Raw genomic sequence first — 17,859 nt, 5'->3', positions numbered from 1 at the left:
AGGAAACTGAAAAATTGCCACCAGATACCGAATATGAATGTGCAGGAAGAGTTCTTAAAGAGTTACTCACAAAGGGTTAAAAACGAGGGAATCAATTACTTTAGCGGCAAATTAGGTTGTTTGTAGACTGTGTCCTATATGAATGAACTCCATGATAAAGTACAAATGCATGGTATGCAGATCTAAACGGGGTAATGTGCAAAATACAAATCTCAACTTAATAAATACAATTTACAATCTTAAGATAGATAAATAAGTGACAAACTTGCATAGAACTTGAAAATATATTGTACAACTGGCAGTAAATTATATATTACGCATAAATATATGGTTTATATTTGCACTATGTGAAGATCAGGACTCAGAAGAAAATCTGTAAAATGGATGCACAATCTGCAGCATATAGTTTATAACCGTTGAAATGCTTTAGAATGCAAAGCAAATAATTTATAACTGGATACTTAAGTCAACGTTAAAGCCAAGGTATTTGTGTAGGTTAAGAATGATTTTTTTTTCCCATGATGTTCTTAGTAAACCCAACATTGACAACAAACTGTATTAAACACTACCATGGCCACTGTAATTCCTTAAAACAGGAGACTACTATTGTACCCATTATTACTTTTGAACATACGGTATCACTTTTTTTTTTAATTTATTGTGGCTTTGGTTGAGGGAGTCGTGATTGCCTCTTTGGGATGGAGCAAGTATCAGCTTCGCGCATACCATCTTTTTTATATGAAAGGGGCCTAGGGATAACTAAAGATGAAGCCTTTCCTGGGGCTTTTATGGGTTCTTTAGGAACATCTTGTGAAAGTACATCAGGCTTGGAAAGATTTGGAGCCTTTAGTTTGGAAGGAAGATTACTTGGAGGTCTGAGCAATGATCCCTTGGGCATTAGCTTGCTTACTGGTTTTGAGGGTTCAGCTGCTGGAGCTCGCAGATGAAAAGATAAGTCTCCTTCACTTGACAACTTATCAGTTGATGGCAATGTACTGTGAATTAGGGGTCTTCTATCTGGCATGGCTTTAGTCAACGGGGACTGACCAGAAGGTGAATGTATCCTTTCCAGTTTGCTAGTGTTGGAGTCAGGAGTGACATTTACAGTTGTATGATGCACAGGATTGGTATTCGGTATTATCGGTTTCTTTTTGGTATGGAAATTCTCTTGTTGACAAGAGGGGCTTAATGAATTCATCAAAATTTTGGAGTCTGTGGAGCTACTGTTTGGGGAGGATAAAGTGTTTCTTTGATGTGCCAAAGTATTCTGCAGTTTGGGCTTTGGGCACTGCAAAGTCTTTGGGCTTGATATTCGTCCAGGCAATGATGCATTTACACTTGTTTTAGACTTTATATCCTTAAGTTGACTAGGTGAAAATTGTGGTACAATGTCAGTAGAATACCGTCTAACATTTTTGTTCTCATCAAGTTGTGCATGATTTTTTTCGTGTTCCTTTTTATTATTTTTAAGATTGTCTTCTCCATCATTTATCTTCAACTGCGTGCTTAACAGATCACTTAGTTCATTTGCAGGGATGATGGAGCTGGCACCAGAATCATCACTCTGGTAGTTAGATAAATATTGTTGCATTTGCTCCTCCAGTTCATTTGGGTCCTCGATAGGTTGACATGCTGTTAATTTTCCCGAGGGAAGGTCTGTGGAACTGAGGGTGCTGCTGGAACACTGTAGTATTTGAGGCTGCAGAAAAAAAAAGAAAAAAAAACAAGTTATTTGGACTGCACCAAAGTGTATACATATTTTTTTTTTATTTAGGGAACTTCTAGTTCACCAAAATGCGCAAGAATTGCCACAACAAAACGTGGGTTTTTAAGGCTGGCCAACATGCATATGTAAATACATTAAAAACTAAAATGGTCACTGAAGTAATATTGTAGTTTATTACAGGAATTATATATGAGCCAAAATAATATTCAACATTTCAATGCAAATTCCGTTTAACCAGTTGCTGACCACCCGCCGCTGATTTACTGCGGCAAGGTGGCTTGGCTGCGTGAACCAGCGTAACTGTGCGTCGGTCCCCAGCGGGGCTCAGGGGCGCACGCAGAGCATCATGTGCCTGTGTAATGTAAACACAGGCAAAGGAAATGATTCAATCTTCTCTCCTGGAGCCCTTTTTGGTTCAAGCGTGAGAGAAGAGAGCATCAGTGAGTACACAAGCACTACACTGACACCAGTACAAATACGCACACATTAAACCCTTTTATTCCCTTGTCAGTGTGTCACTATATACAGTATACAGATAATTTACTGATCACTGTATTAGTGTCACTTATGACTTTAGTTAGCGTGAGAGGCAGTTAGTGGTAGTTCAGCGGCAGTCCCAGATAAGGGGATGTATGGCTGGTACCCTAAACCTAAGATTTAACCCCCTGATCACCCCCCAGTTAACCGCTTCATTGTCCTGTCACAGTGTCACTATCATAGTGTACAGATGTTTTTTTCTGATCACTGTATTAGTGTCACAGGTGACATTAGTTCACATTAGTTAGTTAGTGTCAATACAGGACAGCGTCAGATTGCTCACCGCATATATAGTAATACATTTTAACCCTTTGATTGCCAGTGACACACACACACACTAAACACCTCCATTCCTAGTATAGTGTCTGAATGGATCAACATGTTTGATCCGATCAGACGTATACTAGCGTCCAATAGTTTAGTATAGTGTCCCCAAAATGCAGCATTAGCAGGATCAGCTCCGACACCTGCCAGCACCTGCGTTTAGCCCCTCCGCCCATCCCCCAAGGAGTGCAATATCAGCAGATTACTGTCACTTCCAATACATAGCACACTAAACCGCAGCATTAGCAGAGTCAGGCCTGATCTCTGCTTGCACTAGCAGTTAAATTTTTTTGTAGCGGTTCAAACAGTCCTCGACAACCAGGTGCTTTTTTTTTACCTGTGAGTCACACTGGGTTTCTATAAATTTATTGGCCAAAATGTCCAAACAGAGGTACACTAGTGAAGAGGCCTACACGATGCTGAGTATGACAGTGAGGCTTCCCTATCGCTTTTATCTGTCAGAATCAGGCTCAATACTCGAACCTGTAGAGAACAGCGGCACCTTGACAGATAGCTTGGACAACGGAGTAGTGATCCTTGCTAAGGTCAGGCATACTCGACCCCGTCCTTCTGTTGCTGAGGTTCAACAATCGTAGGGTTCTCGTATGCAGCAGAGTGTCAGCACTAGTGCCGCTCAACCATCTAGTGAGCTGGCAAGCACCAGCGGCCTAGTACATCCTCTTTTTACTTTTTAGTCACCTTTTTGATTCTGGAATTGGCGCATGTGGCACCGTGTGCCCTAATTGCTGGGGCTTTCCCCAGCGGCTTGTAAATTCCCGACTTAGGCAGGGGGAGAGAGCCTGCTTGAAGCATAATAAATTGCCTGCAGTGAAGTGAGGGGGACACACGGAATGTTTTTATTCTGTCCTCCATTCACGCAGACATGAGAGTCAAAATAGCAACGGCGACTGGTGTTGTTGAGAAGACCCTCTGTGTCCATGAATACAACCTTAACATGGGAGGGGTGGACTTCAATGACCAGATGATAGCTCCGTACCTAATTGCCCGTAAGGCCAGACGCAGGTAGAAGAAAGTGTCTGTATACTTCTTCCTGACGTTTTGTATAGCACATAAGCATTCAGCAGAGGCAATTGTAATAGGTGGATCCTTCCTTAAATTCCAGGAAGAAAATTCACAATCCAGATGCAGTGAGCCAGCTGCATGAGAGGCATTTTCCAGATGTCCTCCCTAGTACCCCTACCCAAAGAGCACCCCAATGAAGATGTTGTGTCTATAGAAAACACGGCTATAGACGTGACACCCGCTATTTTTTGTACCTCCTGTCCTGACCAACCTGGTCTCTGCATCGGGGACTGTTTCCATCGCTACCACACACTAGTAGCGTATTAGTATAGAGTACAGCACGGCATAGTCTAGGGAACACTTTCACACAGGGTCTTGAAAGAGGTTAGCTGGCTATTTTGCATTTTGAGAGGCCCTAGCCTGGAATGTTTTTTTACAGTTACAAAAAAAAGTGTAAAAAAGTTAAAAAAAAAAAAAAAAAAGTTTTTTTTTTTTTTTAAAAGATTTATAAATAAAAAAGCCAAAAAAATTGTTGTTTTATTGAGGTAATTTTCTGCACCTACACTTACTGTAGTTAGTAAAACATAGTATATTATAGTTACTGTTTTTCATTGTTAACCATAGTTAGCATACAGTACAGCAGAATGCTGGTATCTGCAATTGTAATATGTTTTATTGTTGCTGTATTTTTCATTGTTAACCATAGTTTTTTTTTTTTTTGCAGATACCACAATTCTACTGTTTTACTGCACTGTATTCTATTATATTGTAATGTTTTATTGTTACTGTGTTTTATTGTTAAACCATTGTTTGCTTTGCAGGCACGTCCATCAGCTGCAGCATTGATGTGTTTATTCTGACAGCAAGAGCGTTTGCTCTCAGCATATATGTAAATCAATGATTGCAGTGCTGTATGAGGTGATTTCACCACCGCAGTTAAAAAAATAAATAAAAAAGAGCATATATGGCGAAGCATAGGGGATGGGGTGGAAACAGAGGGCAGATCTGCCCTATGCTTTGCCAATTATTTTTTAACACTTTACTTAGCAGATTCCTCCATTTGCATCAATCAATGTGGATAAAGAAATCTCTGCCATGTTCTTTTTTTTTTCGTTCAACATTGCATGTATGCCCATCATTAGAAGTGGGTGGATGCTGGTAGGTGTAATGATGGGCATGCCACACACTTTTTGTCACATCGATCCAAGTGAATGGAGGAATCTGTTAGGTTCTCTTTTTTCGTTCAGCCCACGGGCTGCATGAAAAAAAAAAAAAAAAAAACTATACAATATATTGTCTAACAAGGACCAGCAACGTACTGGTACATCGCTGGACTTTGCATGTTGCCTGCAGATTTAGGCATCATGGTATCTTTTTTTTTTTTACAGCGAGCGGTCGGCTTTCATGTAAAAGCAATCCTAGCTGATAATTGGCCGCTAGACTGCATTTACAAGCAGTGGGAGGGGACCCCCCTTGCTCCTTCCATGGTTTCATGACTTCGGTTTCGCCAGATATAAACAGCGCCATTGGGAAAGCATCTTTTCACACCAAGCTTGGTGTGGTCTGATGCTTTAAGGGCAGACGAGAGATCTAGAGTCTAATAGACCCCATTTTTTTTAAAAAAAGGGAGTACCTTGTCACTACTTATTGCTATCACAGTGGATATTTAAATACCCTGTGATAATTATAGAAAAAAGAAAAAAATTAAAGGAAAGGTGTCAAAATAAAAAAAAAAAGCAAAATAAATAAATAATTTAAAGCACCCTTGTCCCATCATGTTTGCGCGAAAAGGCGAACGCAAGCATTGGTCTGGTGTCGTATGTAAACAGAAATTTCAGCATGCATGTGAGGTATTGCCGCGCATGTTAGATCGAGGGCAGTAATTCTTGCAGTAGACCTCCTCTGTAAATCTAAAGTGGTAACCTGTAAAGGCTTTTGAAAATGTACACAGTTTGTTGCCGCCGCATGGAAGTGCGCAATTTTAAAGCATGTCATGTTTGGTATCTATGTACTCGGCATAAGAGCATCTTTTATATTTTAACAATTTAGCAATACAGTATCTCGCAAAAGTGAGCACACCTCACATTTTTATAAATATTTTATTATATCTTTTCATGTAACAACACTGAAGAAAGGACACTTTGCTACAATGTAGTGAGTGTACAGCTTGTATAATAGTGTGAATTTGCTGTCCCCTCAAAACAACACACAGCCATTAATGTCTAAACCACTGGCAACAAAAGTGAGTACACCCCTAAGTGGAAATGTCCAAATTGGGCCAAATTATCCATTTTCCCTCCGTGGTGTCATGTGACTTGTTAGTGTTACAAGGTCTCAAGTGTGAATGGGGAGCAGATGTGTTAAATTTGGTGTTGTCGCTCTCACTCATACTGGTCCCTGGAAGTTCAACATGGCACCTCATGGCAAAGAACTCTGAGGATCTGAGAAAAATAAAGAATTGTTGCTCTACATAAAGGTGGCCTAGGCTATAAGAAAATTGCCAAGACCCTGAAACTGAGCTGCAGCACTGTGGCCAAGACCATACAGCGGTTTAACAGGACAAGTTCCACTCAGAACAGTCCTCGTTATGGTCGACCAAAGACGTTGAGTGCACGTGCTCAACATCATATCCAGAGGTTGCCTTTAGGAAATAGAAGTATGAGTGCTGCCAGCATTGCTGCAGAGGTTGAAGGAGCGGGGGGTCAGCCTGTTAGTGCTCAGACCATATGCTACACACTGCATCAAATTGGTCTGCATGGCAGTCATCCCAGAAGGAAGCCTCTTCTAAAGATGATGCACAAGAAATCCCACAGTTTCCTGAAGACAAGCAGACTAAGGACATGGATTACTGGAACCATGTCCTGTGGTCTGATGAGACCAAAATAAATTTATTTGGTTCAGATGGTTTCGAGCATGTGTGGTGACAGCCAGGTGAGGAGTACAAAGACAAGTGTGTCCTGCCTACAGTCAAGCATGGTGGTGGGAGTGTCATGGTATGGGGCTGCATGAGTGGGAGCTACAGTTCATTGAGGGACCACGAATGCCAACATTTACTGTCACTTACTGAAGCAGAGCATGATCCCCTTCCCTTCAGACACTGGGCGGCAGGGCAGTATTCCAACATAACGACCCCAAACACACCTCCAAGACGACCACTGCCTTGCTAAAGAAGCTGAGGGTTAAGGGTTATGGACTGGACTGGCCAAGCATGTCTCCAGACCTAAACCCTATTGAGCATCTGTGGGGCATCTTCAAATGGAAGGCGGAGGAGCACAAGGTCTCTAACATTCACCACTCCATGCCCAAGAGGGTTAAGGCAGTGTTGGAAAATAATGGCGGCCACACAAAATATTCACACTAACACTCTGGGCCCAATTTGGACATTTTGAGTTTTTGTTATAGTGTAAATTTGCAGTCCCCTAAAAATAACTTGTTATACAAGCTGTACACTCACTACTTCACATTGTAGCAAAGTGTAATTTCTTCAGTGTTGTCACATGAAAAGATAATAAAATATTTACAAAAATGTGAGGGGTGTACTCACTTTTGTGATATAGTATATATTATATAGTGTATTTTGCATTACATTTAAAAAAAGTGTTTTTCCCCCCCCAAAAAAATGCATTTGGAAAATCTCATGCGCAAATACTCTGACAAAAAACTGCAACACCCACCATTTTGTTCTGTAAGGCCTCTGTTTGGGGGTTCAAAGTAATTTTCTAGTAAAAAAAAATAATTTTTTTTTTCATGTAAACAAAAAGTGTCTGCAAGTGGTTAGAAGAGTTGATGTGTGGCATAAGCTTTTATTATTGGGCATAAAATGCCAGGACAGTTCAAACACCCCTGAAATTACCCCTTTTTTAGAAAGTAGACACCCCAAGCTATTTGCTAAGAAGCATGTTGAGTTCATGAAATACTTTATAATTTGCCACAAGTTTCAGGAAAATTATTATTATTTTTTTTTACACAAAGTCGTCCCTAAATGCTCACGCATGCCATGGGTATATGTGGAATTACACACCAAAATACATTCTGCAGCTTCTCCTGAGTACAGGGATACCACATGTGTGAGACTTTTTGGGAGCCTAGCCGAGCTCACTGCCTATTACAGTTTCGGAGGCCCTGCAATGTCAATATAGCACAAACACCACCCCACCCCCCCCCCAAATAACCCAATTTTGGAAAGTAGACACTCCAAGCTATTTGCTGAGAAGCATGTTGAGTCCATGGAGTATTTTATATTTTGCCATAAATTTCAGGAAAGTTACAATTTATTTATTTATTTATTTTTTTTTTACACAAAGTTGTCACTTAAATGATATATTGCTCAAACATACCATGGCTATGATGTGAAATGACACCCTAAAATATATTCTGCTGCTTCTCCTAAAAAGGGGATACCCCATGTGTGAGACCTTTTGGCAGTCTAGCCGCGTACAGGACCTTGAAAACAAATCACCGCCTTCAGGCTTTCTAAGGGCATAAATTGTGGTTTTCACTCCACACTACCTATCACAGTTTCGGAGGCCATGAAATGCCAAGATAGCACAACCCCCCCCCCCCCCCCATGATCACTTTTCGGAAAGTAGACACCCCAAGATATTTGCTAAGAGGCATGGTGAGCATTTTGCAGCTCTCATTTGTTTTGGAAAATAAAGAAAGAAAAGGAATTTTTTTTTTCTCTCTTTTCAATTTTCAAAACTTTGTGACAGAAAGCGAGATCTGCAAAATACTCAACATGCCTCTCAGCAAATAGCTTAGGGTGTCTATTTTCCGAAAAGGGGTCATTTGGGGGGGGGGGGGGTGGCATTTCATGGCCTCCAAAACTGTTAGTGAGGAGTGAAATCAACAATCTATGCCCTTAGAAAGCCTGAAGGTGGTGATTGATTTTCGGGGTCCTGTACGTGGCTAGACTGCCAAAAAGTCTCAGACACGGGGTATCCCCATACTCCGGAGAAGCAGCAGAATGTATTTTGGGGTGTACTTTAACATATACCCATGGCATGCATGAGCAATATATCATTTCAATGACAACTTCAAAAAATGACATCTCTAAAATCCAAAATATTTTTTCCACTGCTCAGGAGCCTGGAAGGTGTAGGAAAGAACTCACCCAGGCTACACTTGCCCTTGGATATTATAAGTGATCTGCTGGTGGAAAGATGCTCGAAAGGGCTGAAACAGTTTGATACCTCTTTATTAACCAAAGTTGCTTAAAATGTTTAAAAAAAAAAAAAAAAAAAAAATCAAAAGCAGATCTATAGTAGCTTGCTCTCAAACAGTACAGGGTTCATCAGATACAGAATACTGTTGGTATTTATTCCTTTGCTTGTTGGTGTTTGCAAAGTACAAATATTTCTGTGTCATTTCTATCAATTTCAGTTATGCATTGCCTCTAAAAACAGATAATGAAGATTTGGCACTAATTCTTTTACCTTGCTTTTTTAACCCATATTAAATTGCACATTTTAGCCCGAGAATTATTACTTCAAAACAGAAGAAGCTTTGGGGTACCCGTCACATAGATGGAGAGAGTCTACAGGAGTGTTAAGGGCCCACTGCAAGGGTAAATTTCTTGCAATTCTCAGAGATAGGCTTTAAAACCCCAGATATGAAATATTTTCTCAAAGCAGAGACTCTGGTATTAACTGCCACCATTTTATTCTTCAAATATGTCAAGACCCTGCAACACAGCGACAAACTATGACAACCAAAATTGTCCGTACACAATGTTTAAAAGCCTTTAGGAGATCATGAACTTAAAGCATGAACTATAAATAATGGACCTAAAATTGTTCCTCATTCCAGTGTGCAAGACAAAACCCAACATTTGTTGCACAAAGGAGGACAAGAAGAGCACCTCTAAGTGCAGTAATTTAATATTGGATAAAAGCACAAATGTACCTTTACATAAGATAAAAGATAGATGGCTTGTCCGTGCAGTGTATAGTGGTTCCAACGCTGGAGCCGGGATGGTGGTTGGCGATGGAGTGCTGCACTTTCGGTCCTCCGGGTCAGCTGACCGTAACCAGCCTGGACCGCAGCATAACAGATTGCCTTTTACCCTTATGTTTTCCTATTTTAGCATATTTATTTATTTTAGCGACCCTAAATTGTGATTCACTGTTTATGTTCTGATTTTTTCTACATAATACATCCCCCGCCCCCCCCCCCTTCCTCCGGTCTTCTCTATCCTCCTCTATCCCTTTCATTTTGTTTCTCTTCTCATTATGGACCTCATCAGTGACATAGAATACCATAAGTATGACACTCTATACCACCTTGCCTCCTGATTTATTTTGTAATACTGTCCAATTCACACAGGCAGCCCGTTATTCTCTTTGTGGTAAATTAAAAAATTAGAAAGACTCATCCACACAGCCAACACTCATTGTTGGGATGAGTTCTTCCTACGGAAATATGTTATTGGAAAGATCTCCGCCAGAGGAATATTAAAGTCCTGCTCCTTCATAGATTCCACTCATTTGAGAGATTGGGAAGGTATAGCACAATTCTGTACCTCCAAACTACTGGAAGTACTCATTAGCCAAAGACACATTAAATATGATGAAATGGTAACATCAGATCCAAATATTAGCCCACGATATATCCACACATAATAAAATTCCTCTGCTCTCTCCTGGCTAGGAACCTTAAAGAACACTGAGAGGATAAAAAATATTCTCATCCAGGCCAAACTAGGCAAATTTAAGCGCGATCTGGATTATCAAAGTAAAAAAAGTTTTCTCATGGAAACCCCACAATATACCTTCTTTGCTCAACCTTAAACCACCCACCCCTAGAGACTCTACTATTATTCCCAAACCATTATTGCCCAATGCTATACACACAAAATCACCAGCCTCCAAGAGTCACTCCAAGAAAAAGATCTACTAGCCCTCATTCCATTCCACTTAAGACCTCCGGTAACAATTATACTAAGAATAACATTTTGCAAGACACCCCATCCTCTTCTTTCAAGAGTTCCACAAATCAACCCACCAACTCTCAATCTCTCTCAATATTTCATCTTCACTCACTACTAGGTCTCGTCCGTCCTTCCTTCCCCCAACTGCCCCCTCCCCATCACTCCGCTATGGAAGCTCAAGCCCCCAGTCATCATGAGGATTAATATTACCATCCACCATGATCCCACTACTCCCCCAGCCCCTAAAACAACCAATATACTAATAGTCGATTTCCAACATGGTGAAATACCCACCCAATCGTCCTCCATTTCTTTTTTAGGGGTCAGTGCCCACCCAAAACAGCAACAAAAAAGAAAATACACAGAAGAGGTTGCAGAGGTAGACGTAGAAAAAACACAAATAAGCTTAAAACTGCGGAAACTATAAAACTTTTTAAATGGTCTTCCCATCCCTTATCTGTAAATGATTTATCCCTCCTGAGTAGAGGTCTCACCTTTGCCCCTACCACACAACCAAATTCTTTCTTAAAGCGGTTGTAAACCCTATAAAAAAAAAAAAAACCTGCAAGACAAAGGCATAATGAGCTAGTATGCATCCCATACTAGCCAATTATGTGTAACTTACCTTAAAACGAAGCCCCGACACGGACCCCCGAACATCGAAGCGGGCGCTGCCATGATCCCTCGTCGTCTCTTCCGGGTTCCGCGGCTCCGGCGCGCTGATTGGCCGGAAGAGACGGCTCCGGCGCGCTGATTGGCCAGAGCCGCGATGACGTCACTCCCGCGCATGCGCGCGGGAGTGATTTTTCCGGCAAGCTCCCGGCAAGTTAATTGAAGGTCCCCCCGGACCTTCAGAGCGCTCTCGCGAGCGGCTGCATGCACTGTAAATATCTCCTAAACCGTGCCGGTTTAGGAGATATTATTTGTACCTACAGGTAAGCCTTATTATAGGCTTACCTGTAGGTAAAAGTGAAAAAAGGGGTACTACCGCTTTAAGCTGGATACACACTATACAACTTTTGCTGTTAAGATTTCCTTTAGATTTACCTTCAACTATGTAGTGCAAGGGCCTGCCTAATTGCATACAAATTGAAAGTATTTCGATTTGACCTCATATTATATGGTTTTGGTAAATCTAAAGGAAAACATCTAAAAGACAATTGTATAGTGTGTATGGCCCATTACTCTTCAAAGATCTCAATAAGTTTATACGTAAACTTACCCTCAAAAGATTTTACAATATAAAATCCAAGAAAGATACCTCTGATAAAACCATCTCTGGTGACATTATCCCAGACCCTAATAAATCTTTTGATGAGGATATCTCGAATAGCCTTCTCAGTATATAGGATGCCCGTATTAACACAGAAGAACCTGATTTGGACGTTGAGTAAGATCTCCTCTTATACACTCAACATCTTCAGATGTCCTCCACCCCACAAAACATACACAACTACACCCCAAATCTATTTTTTACCCCATCGCTCCAAGGGGCCATACATTGAGGCCTTCTACAGGGTCATGTTCTCTGACCTTCCGAGTTTATGCCATCAAACCTCCAATACTAATAATAATAAAAATGATCACAACAATCCAGGCGAAATGTCAGCCCTAAAGAAATTTACCGATTCAGATCGTATCATAAAACCGGCAGATAAGGGAGGAGGCATTGTCCTCCAAGGCAGATCTGAATACATCGCTGAAGCATTTAGACTCTTGTCGGACTCTAAGGCACATCTCAAGCTCTCCAAAGACCCACTACCTACTTTTAGAACTGAAGCTGAAACTCTTATCTCAGATTCTCTCCGACTTCTAATCATTGAACCCAAGGAAGCCTTCTTACACAAAGATGTTTACAGTACCCATTATTTCTACCATCTACCCAAGGTACACAAGAATCTAGTACGTCCCCCTGGTAGGCCAATTGTGGCTTCTATGAATAGCATCACCAGTGGGTTCTCTCAATATACTGACTGTTTCCTACAACCCCTGGCGCAATCACTTCTGTCGTACATATGGGACTTCTCATTCAATGAACAAGGGGCCAAAAGTTGTATTAAATGTGAGGAGTACCATTGGTTGTCTCTAGATGTTAATTCTTAACCACACATTTTCTTTTGCGGGACCCCATGATCAACACCAAACAAGCTAGTTTTATCTTAGACAGTAGTCACCTTCAAAATGGAAATAATTGTGTTAGATGCCACGATGTTCTATCGCCAAACCCACAGAACAGCTATGGGTGCCAACTTTGCACCTTCATATGCGAACCCTACCATGGGCTTTTGGGAACATGCATTCATTTGGCAAACTAATCCATTCGCTAAACATTTGGTCTATTATGGTTGATATATTGATATCATCATCTGGGATGGTGCCCCTAATCTCATTGGCGATTTTGTCACATATTGCAACTTCAATCAATTTGGCCTATCCTTTACCCCTGTCTGGAACGTTAACTCCATTGCCTTCTTGGACCTTAAGTTGCGTCATGAAGGCAATTCCATTTTTGCCCGCAACTATACCAAACCCAACTCCTAGGCAACTCCTATCTACATTGTGATAGTTGTCATCACCCGCAGTGGATCAGGAGTATACCTAAAGGCCAATTATGTTGTCTAAGACAAAACTGCACAAGGGATTCAGATTACATCTCCTAGAACAACTTGTGAAAAAACACATTTCTTGAGAAAGTTTACCCTGAAACACTTGTAGACCACCAAAACCTCTAGACCCTCTGCTAACTCTACAGTGAGGTTTACCACTAGATTCCATGATCAAGATCGAAAAATTGAAAAAATATTATCCAAACATTGGAAAATCCTTCAAGATCCCCACTTACAACTGAGCTTATGCAATAAACCCCAGGTTACATATCAGAGAGCTCCGACCCTTAAAAATAAAATAGCACCGAGTCAACTGAAACCCAAAAAAAAAACAAAACCCATTGTGCTTAATTCCTTTAAAGGGAATTTATCAATGCAAAAAGCCACTGTGTAAAACTTGTAAGTTTGTTAAACATGGCCAGAAATAGTTTACCCATTCAGGTAAAACATTATCTTGATAATTTTTATAATTGTCACACTCACTGTGGTATATTGTCTTACTTGTCCTTGCAAATTACTCCATGTTGGCCGCACCATTCACCCTCTTCGTCAACACTTCGGTCGTCACCGATGCTTTGTTGAGAGATGCGACCAGCATAGTGTTCCACAACATTTTCTCGAATTCCACAAGCGATCCACCAGTGGTCTACAAGTTTGGGTAATGGAATCCATAGGAAATGGTTTAACAGCACTCCAGTGTCAGCGGATAAAAAGATGAATGAATAAGCAAACCTGATTCGTGAAAAACGCGTCTGCTGTTGTATGCATCTGTTCATTGTGCTGTCATGTTTTTGGAGAAATAAGGACTTTTTATCCGCTGACACTGGAGTGCTGTCAAACCATTTCCTATACAATCGCTACTTCCATGGTCCACGGACTAGAGGTGCACCCAGCACAGAATGGATACTTATCTCTCACCTGGAGCAGCATCAACCCCTTTGTGATAGAGTAATGGAACCCATACCCAAACACTTAATCGGAAGCAAAACCCTTCACTAGATTATGCCAACGTGAAACCTTCTAGATCTACACCCTGGATTCCCTTGCACCAAATGGTCTGAATGAAGAATTTGAGATTAGTACCATCTTACAATGAATGGTTATGAAGTGAGGCTTAGACTATATATTAATTATATTACTTCTCTAGATACCAACATACTAGCATTTATATAGTTAGTTAATTTAAGACACCTTATTGTAAGTATCATTCTTTGCCCTGAATGTATTATTCATGGTCTCGAATGATTTGTATTATAGAATTACTTTTATACATATTTAATTGATAGGGGTGTTTAGATCATAATCCCTTATGTAGGGACCTACATGAGGGACTTTTTTTCTATCCCTTTTTCTCCCCCCCCCTTTTTTTTCCTCCTCAGATGAGACTAATGAAAAGTGTCATCTATTTCTTACCTTTACTTATTATATGGGTATATGCTTCTTCATGTATACATAATTATTTTTCATTTCCCATTTAATTGTCCCTTTACCTTGTTCATTATTATCCATTCCACCACAATACTATTCTTTCCAATTCATGATTAGATTTATAATTTTGTATAGTCTAATTACATACTTACATAGTAGTTGAGGGTAAATAAAGACAATAGTCCATCCAGTCCAACTACCTCTTGTGGTAGAGAATTCCACACTCTTGTAGTCCCAACAGTCTTCCACAGCTCCACAGTGTATGGTTATGAGTAAGCGATTTAATTCGTGAAACGCGTTAACCCGGCACGTCTGTTATGTGCATTGTACTGTCTGTCTGCTACACCGAAGAAGAATAAAGGAGTTTGATTGTTTTCATCTTACTTTCCTGAGTGCGGTCTACTTTTTTGGATTCTTCAACCCCCTGCATTGCCTGAGGCCAAACGTTTCTCTAATCGCATTGTATGTCCTTGAGTCCTCATGCAATCCTTGCGACTGAATAGCTTTTCTTCTATGCTGAGATCACCGTTGAGGTATTTATAAATTGCCATCATGTCCCCTCTCAGGCATATCTTGGATCGTACGCATATTACTGTTAATTGTTGCTGTTTTAGCCAACTGGCGTTTTAATTGCTTCCTACACGCCCACCTCTTGCGGTATATATACTCCCCGTCCTACCCTTGTCCTTCACACTTAAAAAAAGGAGTGTGCATGCCCAGTGGGGTCGTTACGCATGTTTTGAAACACGTTTTGTTCTCCCTTGCCCGTTGGTGACGTCACGCGCTGTTACGCTGCGGTCCAGGCTGGTTCCGATCAGCTGAACCATAAGACAGAACCGCAAGCAGGCACTTTCTTCACCGCCAACCACCATCCTGGTTCCAGCATTGGATCCTGAGACACACACCGCGACACAGAACCATTACACACCGCACGGACAAGCGGTCTATCTTTTACCTTATGTGAGTGTACATTTGTGCTTTTATCCAATATTAAATTACTGCACTTAGAGGCGCTCTTCTTTGTATTTCTAAACGACAGAGTTAACTTCACTCCTGTGAAGAGCCTGCCCTTGCTGCATGTAATCGTTTACATCTGAAGCCCATTCATCTCCCTTCATGGACTCACCTACCCATTGACTTATGGACTATATGACTATATATTATAGCCTCTCTATACATACCTATATAGACATTATACAATTCATGCTTTTACTGCCTTTTCATGTGAAAGTTACCTTGAGCACCATATTTTCTTATTTTTAAGAAACATTTGTTGCACAATCATGATTTATGTGCACACAGTATGGGTGCATTCAATTGCATAGGTGGAAAGGTTGGGGACTTTTTTTTTTTTTTTCCAATTACCATTTTTATTGTTATAATAGAGGTCTAATAAGCCCTTTACTACAGAGCAATTTGAGGGTATTCTCTAAGGATACATCAGGGGTCTTTTGGCCTCCCCTGCACACAGGCAACTGTGACCAAGAAATCAGCAAAGAATTTCTAAGTTCAGAATAGATTTACCTCCATCTTTCCTTGCTTACCATGATGTGTTTTCTTTGAGTCCCGAAGGGGGGCGGGACAAAAAAAGCAGCACAGTATAGCTGTATGGCTGTTCAATCACTCTGGCAATATAGGCCGCATGCTGCTCTACAAAAATAAACAGGCTGTTCGGTCTGTGAGTTTGTTTATAAGCTGCTACTGTCACTGATGTGCCAGTAAAAAGTTAAAGTGGTTCTAAAGCTTTCAGATTTTTTCTTTACGGCAAAAAGCCTTCTGTGTCTAATATACCACCCAGCCCCACCTGAGCCTGATTTCAATCTAGCAGTGTGCTCTCCTCTCAGGGCAGATTGATAGCAGTAAGAGGCATTGGCTCCTGAGTCTGTCAATCAAATACCATGACGGGGGGGGGGGGCAAAGACCCTTTTTCTGTGTCTATGGAATGATCCCACACGTGTACCCCCCCAGCAAGCAGCTTGCTAAAGGAGAAGTACTTGTAGTTAAGGAGGAACCAGAAGTGCCAGCAGTGGATCCCAGAGGAGGAGGTTGGAGGCTGCTCTGTGAAAACTTATTGCACAGAGAATGAGGGTATAATAGGTTTGTGATTAAAAAAAAAAAAAAAAGTTTAAAACCACTTTAAAAAGATAGGCTTGCTTTGAGTCAGGGGATAAAAGTTTTGTTTACAGTTAGTGTTAAGATTAGGGTTCAGAGTGCTAAGGTTTCAGTTGGGAAACATTAGGAACTCATTTTAGAGCTCAGGGTCAGTTTTAAAAAAAAAAAAATCCTTCTCTGATGTTCATTGACGGACACTTCATATCTTTGATTGATGGGTTATGCTGCTCTCCTTAGGAGTAGGACACTAGGCGGTAAAGAGTTAAAGCTTGACTACGCCTATAGGGCAGTCCCAGTGGGTATACACTTCCTGCAATAGGATCTCAGTTTTGTAACAAGCAGTGTCCGAAGAATACATAACCCAACTCCACAGAAGGGTGGGTGCTGTGTCCGTCAAACATTAGAGAAAAGGATTTTACCGTAAGACAATAATCCAGTTTTCTCTTTCGTTTATTGACGGACACAGCTCCAGATCTTCTTTGACCGATGGGACGTCCTAAAAGCAGTGTCAGCATGAGGGGTGGGAAAAAACACAGCACTAAACATATTTCCCAAAAAGGGCTAAACTTGGCCAACCAGGTAAACCAGAAACAATTGGAGCTCACCTAGCAAGAAAATTACACCCTCAAGAGGCAGAAGCCTCTGCAACAGTGGCCTGCAAAACTTTGCGGGCAAACACAGCATCTGCAAATGCAAAAATATCTACCTTGTAAAACTTGGTGGAAGTGTGTACAGACAACCAGATGGCCGCTTTGCAAACCTGGACCACCGACGCCTGATGATGGAAGAACCAGAAGGCACTAATCGCCCTTGTAGAATGCGCCTTAACAAGGAAAGGAGGAACCTGAACTTTGATGGAATAAGCCTGCACCACCCTCTGCTTGATTCATCTGGAAATGGTCGCAGCGGATGCGGCCTGCCCTTTACGAGAACCTTCCGTAAGGACAAATAAGGCACACCCTAAGGGCCCGAACCACATCCAGGGAATGCAAGGCAATTTTTTTTTGGATGTTTTGGCTTAGGACACAAACAAAGGCAACACATTGTCTTCATTCATATCAAGTGGAACCCCGAAATGACCTTAGGAAGGAGCAACTGACAGGGACGAAGCACCACTTTTGTCCCTGTGAATCACCAGGTAAGGTGGCCGACAGGACAACGCAGCTAGCTCAGAG

General features: G+C 41.1%; 1 protein-coding gene across 3 annotated transcripts in view; it reads right to left on the bottom strand.

Annotated features, from left to right (window-relative positions):
* Positions 1-512: 512 nt before the first annotated feature.
* Positions 513-17,859, bottom strand: part of CCSER2 (coiled-coil serine rich protein 2) — a 124,525-nt gene continuing 107,178 nt past the window's right edge. The window contains exon 10 of one of the 3 annotated variants that reach the window (XM_082269402.1): positions 513-1,699. In XM_082269402.1, the coding sequence (XP_082125528.1) occupies positions 656-1,699 (1,044 nt within the window). In that variant the 3' untranslated portion in view covers positions 513-655. The remainder of the gene's footprint in view (positions 1,700-17,859) is intronic. The other 2 variants (XM_082269404.1, XM_082269403.1) reach the window with 2 other exon arrangements.

The sequence above is a fragment of the Pelophylax lessonae genome (genome assembly GCF_965119305.1).
Source record: "Pelophylax lessonae genome assembly, chromosome: 9".
In the NCBI taxonomy this organism is placed as follows: domain Eukaryota; kingdom Metazoa; phylum Chordata; class Amphibia; order Anura; family Ranidae; genus Pelophylax; species Pelophylax lessonae.
Note: the sequence above shows the minus strand (reverse complement) of the source record. Positions and strands in the feature narration are given on the sequence as shown.